The sequence below is a fragment of the Sander vitreus genome, chromosome 10 (assembly GCF_031162955.1).
Source record: "Sander vitreus isolate 19-12246 chromosome 10, sanVit1, whole genome shotgun sequence".
In the NCBI taxonomy this organism is placed as follows: domain Eukaryota; kingdom Metazoa; phylum Chordata; class Actinopteri; order Perciformes; family Percidae; genus Sander; species Sander vitreus.
Genome location: NC_135864.1, coordinates 14,219,679 through 14,230,908, shown reverse-complemented (window position 1 = coordinate 14,230,908; position 11,230 = coordinate 14,219,679). Strand labels below are relative to the sequence as shown.

The window sequence follows — 11,230 nt, the reverse complement described above, 5'->3', positions numbered from 1 at the left end:
ATACAGTACTGAATGAAGTAACAGAAAAATAGGACTGCTTTCTGGTAATATGTGTAATTCATAAATCTCTTTCTAGATATTTTTTTCTACCATTCAATTATATAGATTTGGTGTCATTCATCCACATTAACAACAGCTCAAGATTTGCCATACTCATCAGTGTTACTTTAGAAATTATAGCTTCACAGGTATGAAACCCAATCCCTCGGCTGAGTAAATTGGAGTGCTTTTCTGAGCACATGGACACTGAGCTGCCTCAGCTCTTCAGTTTGTCAATTACATCCTAATATGTTTTTTTTTTTTTTTACATTTTCATTGAGGATTCAAGTTTACAAAATGATCTCACCACAAGCTCCATTCAGTAGCAGTTTCAGAGCTTTCCATGTTTTGTCTCACACAATCTTCCTCTGCAAGGTGATAAAGATGCTAAGGGAGATCATGTGATATGATTGAAAGCTCCAGAACAGCTACTAAATGGAGCTTGTGGTGAGATTAGTTTCTCAACCTTAATTATATTACATTAAAGGAAGTTAATATAATTAAAGTATTGGGCAAGTACACTTTAGTCTATTGTGTTGATTTTAGTCACTTTGACTGTTCTAGAAATGTGTAATGTGGCAATGAGTTTATATGTAATCAGAATCAGAAATCAGAAAGGGTTTTATTGCGTACGTTTTAAGTACGTTTTTTAGCACATACAAGGAATTTGTTTTGGTGTTGTTGGTGCACGTCACACATTCTCTAGATGGAATATTAAACAATCTAAGTATAGGTATAAACAATATAAGTATAAATATATGTACACAGTATGTATTAAATAAAAAAAAGATATAAATAAAAAATAAAGAGCATTACAGCAGAGAGAGAACAGAAGAGTCAGGGTGGTTTCCGGGCCTTGTTAATAAGGCATATATATTTAGGCATATATAATATATATTTGAATGCTGTAGATTTCTACAAATGGCCTTTCCCTGTGTGGAATCCTCTTAGCTACACTGCAGATCACTCAGTGTGTTAACCTTTCTGTGAAGGATCATGGGAAAAGATTTTCAAAATTCAGTAAAATAAAATGAAACATTTTTTTATTTGGCCACATGGTGGAGTCAGAGTCCAAATTACAGCCATGTATCTGTTCATTGGCAATAGTTGGCGTGACAGATAGTTCATCTTTATGCAATCATCAAATCTTTCTGACTGCCTGCCTTTAACTTTGTATTGCTTATATTGGCTTGATATAATATTGAAATCATAAAAAAGGTTTATCCCTTACTCAGAAATAAATAGTTGAGCAAAAACACAAAACGACTAGAAAACCTTTTTGTGACAGCAATTTCATAGAATGATACACAACACGCATAATCTGAAGATTCTATAATCCTAAATTTTGAGTATTTTACACACACTTTATAGTGATTCCTTTTAATGGTGAGTGAAGTAACTACAGTACAACATGTAGGCTACAGCAGGGTCGATTCTAGGATCAGACCTTTAGGGGGGCTCAGCCCCTAATGAGAATGTGACACGGATACAGTGCCTTGCAAAAGTGTTAAAGTGCCCATATTATTCTCATTTTCAGGTTCATAATTGTATTTTAAGGTTGTACCAGAATAGGTTTATATAGTTTAATTTTCAAAAAACACCATATTTTTGTTGTACTGCACAGCTCTCTCTCACTGCTGCAGATCCTCTTTCCACCTGGTCTCTGTTTTAGCTACAGAGTGAGACCTCTTTTCTTCTTCTTCTGTACTATCTTTGATTGCACTCGCACATGCGCAGTAGCTCAGATGTAGATCATGTCAGCTAGCTAGCTCCATAGACAGTAAAAGAAAGGCTGTTTCTCCAACTTCGGTCAGTTACAAGGCAGGATTAGCTGGGAGACTTCTAAATGAGGGCGCACATGTAAGTAGTTCTTTTGTAGATTATGGTGAACTTGTGTGTGTTGTAGCAGTGCTTTGCTATTGAGAATGAGGTAGCATGCTAGCGTGCATGCATGCATGATGTGAAGTAATGCATGCTACGAGCTAATGGATGCGGTTAGCCAGCTCGTTTCGGCTTGTGACGTCACAAGCCGTGCCGATTTTGAACAGCTCACCTGGAGACTGAAGGCAGGACACATTCAGAAACTGTATCTCACTAAAAACAGAGTTTGTCAAAGTTTGTATGCGTGTGGAAGCACCAGAGACACAAAAGAACACCCCAAATCCCAGAAAAAGTGTTTTTTTTCATAATATGGGCACTTTACCCCCCCATGCTTAATCAGTAATTTCATTAGCCTATAATCTCTGAGCTAGCTACAGAACAACAATGTCAGCTAACATTTTTACACACAGTAAAAATGACTAATTTGACCCAATGTTCTAACATTCAGCTAATTTAGTTGCTTACGTTTCAATTTGGGTTCTAATCTGCGCCATGAAATTACTAACTTCTTCTGTTCTTCCTCTGACAAATTAGACAGATTCAGCCAAAGGCGGGAGTCTGGCACAACCACCTCAGGCCCAAACTACGTTTCTGTTAACCCTTTCCTTGACGGGGTTACAGGTGCTTTAAGCCCTTTGAACCTGTAATTGTTTGTCCTCTGTCACTAACAGACAAGTTCGCAAACTCTAACTTGAAACACCAAATTTGATTTAAAAAAAAGGGTCTAAAATCGCCCATGGGCTACAGTATGTGTTGACAGTGTTGTGACTTCTAAAATAAATCTTGGTTGTTTGAGCTAGGTGAGAGGTTTCGGTCAAAATGTAAACATTCACACTGAGGTACTTAGCCAGTGTTGTTGTCAAAGATGACAGTTGGCCCAGGTTTTAATGATGTATGCCTGTTGGGTGTTTCAGCACCACAGTGTTAATCAAGCTATTTACTTCCTGATGTGATGTAACTGTGAGGTGCATGACATGACGCACATACTGAAACCACATTTTGAAAGTGAGATTGTCCATGTTTTGACTTTGAAAGATTTTATAGCTCTTAGTTAAAAAAGCCCAAATATTTGCCTAAAGAACAAGTCAGCCATTGCTCCGAGGTACTGAACCATAATTGAGCTGTTGACCACACTGTTTATGTAAAAACTTACAAAACAAAAATGACCTTTAAGGGAATATTTAGTCAGTATAGATTTCAGAATGGGGGAGTCTTAATTAAGAATAGCCTGCTTATTAAGGTCACTTGGTTTCATTTTGTGACTCAAAAAAAGATGTTGTCTAGTCAGTGTTGACCAGAAATAGTTTCCAATGAATATAAAACACAAACGACATAGACATAGATGTGATCACCCAGTGTTTTGTGGTTCAGAACTACTTCACACACACATACTGACACATATAGACACACATCAGCTCACTTAGCTGGTGTCCTTGATAACATGAATAATATCTGAAAGTTAAATGTATAGTTTTTGTTTATGTTGCAACCTTACTACACTTCCTCTCTTACTCAATTTGTCCCAGTTTTTAAAATGACCACATTTTAATTTGCATGAAGGATGTCACTGAGGCAAATATGCAAACCTGTTGCCACATGCAAATATCTGCCAGGGTCACTCATGCTGTGACACTCAATACAAATTAGCCTCTGAGAACCACAAGGGTGTCCGATTTCTGTCTGTGACCTACAGCATGTACTTTAAGCACCATCTTGATTTCACATTGCATGTATTGTAAAAGTTAAGACATAATCCTTTTATGCAAGGGTTCAGTGTTTATATTATTCATGACTCAAAATAACATAAATCAGAATTCTCATTAAGTATTTTTCCAAAAGTGACCAGTTCCAACCAACATTTTCATCTACATCTTTAATAATGCATTCATTTTTATTCCTTATCACTCTTAGTATGACCGTTGATGAGGCATACCAGGAACTAAGACACTGTTAACCTCAGATATTAGGGACATAGTTCTTTCCTGTTCCTTGTTCCACAGAATTTCTGCTTATTCTGCATGTCTTCGTTTTCCAACAACAGCATTTTTTCACCACGTCATTGCATTATAAACTTATAAACTCCCAAACTTCACGTGGTATTCTCTCTGTCAATAAGAAGTGAGACCTTTTGAAGCAAAGATTTTTGAAAACTTGCATCATTTAATTAACTTTTATTTTCTTGAGTGAGCCTGTAATGATAATTCCACCTGCTTAACAGTTTTACTACACCGTGCACTCCAAAATACAGAGAGGATTATTTCCGAAACAAAAAGCTTGTATTGCCCCACAGGCTAGGATTTCAAGGACCAGTTGGAACCATAAATAAAAGTTCATCGTATTTCAACTCCATTGTTTGTAATATGTTTGTACATACGTTATTTATAAAATATTACCTGTTTTAGAACTATTTTTTTTTCTCCAATAACAGCTGCATTTCAAAGTTGTGCGAGGTTAATGGTATAATCTCTACCTAAAGCTTATTATCCATCATTCTGTTATAAGAGATGGGCTGTCACTCTAGAAGATCCTCTTTTGCATCGTGTATCCAGAGAAGAAATGTATATGATCCTTGAAGTGCAATCACAAACTTCCACCTCTCTTCTATAGAACGTGCAGGAAAATAGGAAAGATTGTAGTTCAAATTCAGACCACATTACCCATAATACATTGTGAACGAAAATCGCCGCACCTTCACCGGGTGGAGCTTGTGAACGTGGGAACGTTTGTGGGTTGCTGCGGGTCTGGAGTAATACTTGTTTGACAGGAAGGTGAGGCGGCCTCAGTACAGGGATGGAAAACAGAAGTTAGTTATAGTGTGTCTGTGGTAGTTAGCGAGGCAGACTCGAGAGCTATAAATGATTTGTACGAGTCTAAGCAACAGGGCACAGAGCGAAATGTCAGGGACTGTTTCAGCATTGAGCAAAAGGAAGCGCGACTAGTACACCGCAACGCGGAAAATATTCAGGGGGAGAGAATGCGAATGGTGCGAAGATGCCGAAATCAAACAAAATGGAAACGATGTAGCGTCGCTGCGGCATTTCATATAGCTAGAACTAACGTTAGAGTAGAGAATAGATAGCTAAGGAGCTAGCAGGTTAACTAACATACATGTAAAGTTATTCCCCGGAGAAGCTGAAGCAGAGCCCGGAGGCGTCTGTTGAATAAAAAGAGTTCATCAGTGTTGCGAAATCAAAGAAGATAAAAACAAGAAGATGCTACGGAGAAGACTGAACCGTTTGGTATGTGTGCCTGGCATCAACACCACACACACACATACACACATTGTTAGCTTATGACAGCCTGCTGCTCCTGCTAGCTTTTTAACTGCAGTGATTCTGCTCTGAAATAATGTAAGCTGGCCTTTCCAGTCATTTCCTTTTCCCATTTTCGCTGGAAATTCGTGAGAAACTTACAAGAAACTGTTACTTGACCTTGCCTGGCAACACGAAACAGCCGTTGTCCCACACATTGGTCTTGTTAGTGAGACAGTTAGCTAACTGCTTGGCAAGTTCTTTGCCAGCCAGGAAGTCACGACAAATGCAAGCTGATGTTAGCTAAACTCAGAGTCATAAAACTAGCTAGGCTTTCAGGTCACAGACTTGAATTGTTATCTTACATGTCACCATGTAGCTAAACCCACCTTCTTAACAACCGTATCATCAAATGTACAGTGAGTGCTCCCTGTATAACCCTGGAACTAAAGCTCTATTTGAGAGAACATCTACCTTTCTCCAGAGACCTGGACTGCTTTTCTCTGGGGTCCCAAAAGCAAAAAATAAGCACTCTATTTAAAGGCACAAAGACCTGCATCAAAAGATATGTCGTTCCCTTTTCTCATAATGTAGCTATGGTTAGCTCTAGAGTTGAAACAATTAGCCGAAGAATGCATATAAAGAAAACCAGCAACGCATTTAATAACCTTAATTATTTCAACTAAAATGAAATGCGTAACTAGTTCTGGCTTCTTAAATTTGATGATTTGCTGCTCTTCAGTGTTTTTATATCTTTAAATAGAATATCTTTGGATTTTGGACCATTGGTTTGGATAAAATAAGAAGATAAAAATCCACAGATTAATCAATACTGATAATAATCAATATGCAGCCCTCCCTTAGAATGCATAATAGTGGTTTCTATTTGCGCTACAGTCCGTCTTTGCTCCAATGTTAATTTGCATCCAGCCACTGGATTTGTTCAGTAGAAGAATTTGGTATTTTGCCAGCGTGAAATGCTTTGACATCATATTTCACAATTGGGCAATTTAATGCTTACCCTTTTAAAGTTCATCCATTGGTTTTCATTGCCCTTCTCATACGTTAATCAGCCATGAGTGGGCTAGTTGAAAGTGGAGGAACTATCCGCAAGGCCAGGTCTATGCTAAACCGCCTTTACTGCCTATTTATCATCCTCTTATGCACCATACCTGTTGTCACCAGCAGGTTGAATCCCCCACAGGCTATGTGAGCAGTATAGATACTGACAGTGAATAAGGGGAAGCAATATAATAATTATAGTGCCTGACCCTCCTTATGGCCTCTCTCTAAGTGTTGCCAGGTCAGCTGATTTCCCTCCTTCTGGAGAGGATTGCTGCTGTTATTTCTCTCCAGTGTGAGCTGTAAATAATATTTTGTGTGGGGCAGCCAGCCACACTGTCATTGATGCACACAGTGCCGTTATCTGAGGCTCTGGCTCTCTGCCTCCTGATTCACACCACCTTCCCCTTACCCACGGGGGGGGGTTACATGTGCATCATAAAGAGGGAGAACAGATAGAGACGGAGGAGAGTGTGACTCATACCAAAAGGCACTGAGGAGGCTTCATGTGTCTCACTTGACTCTCCCACGATGATGCACTGTGCCACTAAACCCTGAGTGTGTCTTTGGAAAATCATTAAAGATGGCTGTGGGAGCGAGTATGGCTGGGCTTTTCATCAGGGGGGGAAGTTCCAGAGGTAGTGATGCTCTGACAGGAATGCAAAATCACACAGTTGCCTTTGATGTTCGCTCAAGCCCTTGAAGGCAGCAGTATGATCTGTGAGAGGTGGAGCCTGGTGAAAATGTGATAGTAGGACATTGTGGGAGCTCCCCTGCCTTGACTGCAAGGAGAACAGCACCGACACATGAAAACACCATCATTCAGGCATCACCTCAGTATCTTTTCACACCATGGTAACCAGAATGCCTCCTCCGACATTGTAGCTCGGTTGACATCACATGTTTGAAGTTCCTGCTTTATGTGTTGTAGTACTGTAGCAAATATTCTTCTGCTCAGTAATGCAGTACACTGAAGCTCGACAGGTGTTCTGACCCTGTGCACAAAGGCAGGAAATGGTCATGTTGACTCACTCTTTGAGTTTGGATTATACAGTGAGAATATAGAGAGAATTTAGTGCTGAAACATTAAGTCATTTAATTGATTAATTAAACAGTAAGCATTTTGATAAGTCCTTTTTTAGGCAAAAACGTCAAACATTCTCTATTTCTTCCTGCTCGATTGTGAGGATTTGCTGCTGTTTTTGTCTTATATGAAAGTAAACTGTATATCTTTGAACTTTATTTTCGGACACTTTATTTACAAAACGATTAATCTAAAAATAATAATGCCCTAAATCTGAATATGACAAGTTTAAACAACTTAAAACATATAAAGTTAGCTGGACTGTTCTATTGTTGTGATTCACATTTCTCATGTGAAGAATAAGACGCCACAGTTGTTTTTTATTCAGCACCATAAGTGAAGACGGCATTTAAATGGCAGCGTGGTTATTGGGTTATTTAGGCACAAGATGTAGAACGCTTAAGTATTGTAATGTCTATTGTCTCAGTAGCATGTGAAAATACCATGTGAAAATGTACCTTAATCAAAGGATGGTGGCGAGATTCTAGCCTACAGTTTTTCCCCTGTTGTTTAGATTTTGATTCATAGACACTCCAGTGATGTCCTGACATTTTCACAATTTATTTCCGTAACCTACTCGTAACGTAGAACATCCACCTTTGATGCTATGTTCTTTTTCTTGTGGCCTGACAGCTTTAAAGTACACCTTTTTAGGGTTGGGGGTTCATTATGTAACTTTCTATCATGCTAATTTAGTTGTGTTTTATGGCCTGTGCAGTAAAGTCTAAAATATTTGCTGCCTCTGCTCAGGGAGCAGCACCACTCAGTAGGGGTGCACGATTCAGAAAATGTCACGATTCGATATTGATTTTTAGGCTCACGATTCAATTCAAAAACAATTCTCGATTTAAAAAAAACAAAAAAAAACGATTCACAGTATGTAAATGTAGTTACTTTTCCCATGTGATTGCAGTAGACATAACATTTTTAAAATTAAGAAATATGAATTGATTTTTGGAATTCTCTGAATAGATTTTGAATCGGTAGAGCTTGAATCGCGAGAAGAATATGAATAAATTTTTTTTTGCACACCCCTACCACTCGGGTCTTCCCCTCTCTAGGTGGGGCTTCCCCCCACACCCTTCTTCCCTCCTCTGCAGCTCTCTTTAGTCTATCCGTCCTAGAGCAGGCTGATGCACTGAGGCCTGCCAATCTCAGATGTGTCTCCACTTGACTGTGACCCAAGCACTAGTAACCAGGCCCTTACCTGGCAGGAGATGTTGTTATGTTTGAAGGGTTTGAAGGATTGCATGTCAACTGCATTTGAAAGCTCCAGGGCTCGGTAAACCTGTTTCTCAGGTCAATAAAGAGCAATCGCAGGTCTGTAATCTTCACACAAACCTGCACGCACACAAACTGTGCCTTTTCAATGCACACATACTACGCATACCTGCACATTAAGGTGATTTTGTTTCAAAGTAAACAACACAACAGGTTGAGAATTAACCTGGTGTCACTCTTCCCAGGGGAAGCTAATGTTTTGTTCTACTATAAAAGAGGTTTTGTACCTGCTGCTGTACATTACAGTACTTCATCTGACCTGCAAGTGGTAATGAGAATAATTTCCAGCATTACAAGGCACTTCATGTCATATGTACCTATTGTTTTTTGATTTACTGTATTTTGGTTTTGCTGCTTTACTACCCTGCTCCAAATTGTATTTGTATATTGCATTCAGGTCAATCTTATTTTTATATAGCCACTCATGTCAGCTAGTAGCACCTGTTGGAAACATATTAGGGGCTTTTATTAACCGATGAGATACAAGAGTCGTCGAACAGAGTTGTCACTCTTGGGTGAGCAGTTAGGTTAAGAGGGCCACCTGAAGGCCACAAACCATACAAGGCATGTAGGACCATCTGATTTATCAGGTCTGTTTGATTAGGAGAGATGCGCATTGATTAGAGCTGTGCTCAGTTTTGCCGCCATTAGTCTTGCACTGTGAATTGGCTTGCGAACAGAATTGCTTACTCTGATTTCTTTCTCTTCCATCCTCTCTCCATCTGGTCTCCTGCACTCTGCCCAGTAATGGAAACCCAGCCGAAGGAGTTCATCTGCAACACACAGCAGGATTATAAATATATTTAGTGTGGGGAGGGAGGCAGTGTGAAGGAATAAACGGCTGGTGGTGGGATAGCGTGCTGATGAAATATAGTGGTAGAGTACGGAAAGCTCTGCGTGACTCAAACCCAAGAAACTGGAGTGAATCCAGGGGGTGGACCTGTAGCGTCTTTGCACCTCCATCTCTTTCTTCACCTAATGGACAGACTCTTCCAGGCTTCCTGTAGTGGTTCACATGGGAGTGGGCGGGTCAGGTTGGATACAAAGGGACCAGGGATGGCTTTTTGTGGGCAATTTCCCACTTTCTTTTAAAAGCTAGGTTGAATTCTCAGTTTGTAGCTCTAAATAATTCAGGTTGCTTCATTTATTTTGCATTCTCCTCACATCGCTCCTCCTTTTCCTGACCCACGTATCCTCGCCAGGCAAGCTGCACTCAAAATGCATCCCTGTCATCCATATATGTATAAAGGATCATCCCAGAGATTTTCTGTGCCATGCTCCAGCTCTAGCATTACCCAGAGAGCATTCGCAGTGAGATGTGAAGAGAATGCTGAGATGTGTGGGGGGATGTTTTTCTTTCTCGTCTATGTCTCACTCTGTGTCTGAGCACAGAGGGAGGAGGTGAGATGCCAGCATCTGTGATGTTTTGTCATGCCGTTTTAAAAAAAAAAAAAAAAATTATTATCACTGGAAATGATAGGGTTCTTGCTGACACAAAAAAGAGGAACGGCAAAGTCCATGTGAGTATTTAATGAGTGCTGGAAGACGTACGAACATGCCCCCTCCCACACACGCTTGCATGAGCACCTAGGTTAAACAACTGCCTACAATGATTATCCCCACCGCAAATCCCCAGCTAGGCAGGTGGTATAGCTCAGGCACAGGGAGAAAAATTGGTCTTTTTGTCAGTTGGACGAAACGCTTGGTGAGAAAACCCAACCCCAAATCAACCATGCCATCTGAGCAGAAGCAGAAAAGAGCCACATTTGTTTTTTGTCCGTTGCCTTCATATGCAGTCTCTAAGGATAATTAATTAAATAGCAATTACATCCAGTGAAGCTCACTACATTATTAACGATAATGTCATCAGTGGGGCTGTAGCGGAGATGGGGATTTTTAAAGCTTGTCAGCATTAGGATGTAGCCTACTGTAAATGCCTTTTTGTTGGTATTGCATGGCTCTCTGCCAGCCATGGGGATGAAAGCTATTGTGTTTTGCAGTTAAGTTACAACCCCTACACTACAGAGAAAAAGCAGCTAGATCAAGCACCTTCATCTAAAAAGCTGAATCTGGTGATTTGTCGCACACACAAACAGAGCACACAGCACATGTGCACTTGGCTGGAAAAACCGTCCTCCATTTATACATTTTTTACACTACTTTAAATTCTCTTTAATTATAGATTAAAGTGTGACTAGGCTGTTGCACGAAATGTGCTCACTTTTCATGGTGTTAAAGCACAAAGTGTGGAGGTTTTCTCCGTAAGAACCCTATTCACTTTGACATTGTCATTCTCTCCAGGACTTACTTAGCTGAATTTGCCTAGAGGATGGTAGCTATAGGGACAAAGTTCAAGCTGCGGAAGGTGGAGTAACATATAATCTCTGAAGCAAAACCAAATCCCTCCGTAAAGGAATGCTTTAAGACTATAAACCAGTTAAAAAAATAACGTGCCCAATGAGAACCTGTTCCCAGCTTTGTTTTGGTGAAGTTTGGGCTACATTCTTGTCTTTAGTCTGTGTAAGGTTCAATTTTGAGGAACAGTGTGCCTCAGATGCATGAATGACCACAGACCTCTGTCAGCATTGTGTGACTTGCTTACACATTTCCCGTTGTCACATCTGCAGCCATT

At 39.9% G+C, this 11,230-nt stretch overlaps 1 protein-coding gene across 6 annotated transcripts in view; it reads left to right on the top strand.

Moving 5' to 3' along the window:
• Positions 1–4,632: 4,632 nt before the first annotated feature.
• Positions 4,633–11,230, top strand: part of atp11c (ATPase phospholipid transporting 11C (ATP11C blood group)) — a 46,348-nt gene continuing 39,750 nt past the window's right edge. For 5 of the 6 annotated variants that reach the window (XM_078260382.1, XM_078260381.1, XM_078260379.1 and 2 more), the window contains exon 1: positions 4,634–5,159. In XM_078260382.1, the coding sequence (XP_078116508.1) occupies positions 5,133–5,159 (27 nt within the window). In that variant the 5' untranslated portion in view covers positions 4,634–5,132. Of the gene's footprint in view, positions 5,160–11,230 lie in introns of all 6 variants that reach the window. The other variant, XM_078260376.1, reaches the window with a different exon arrangement.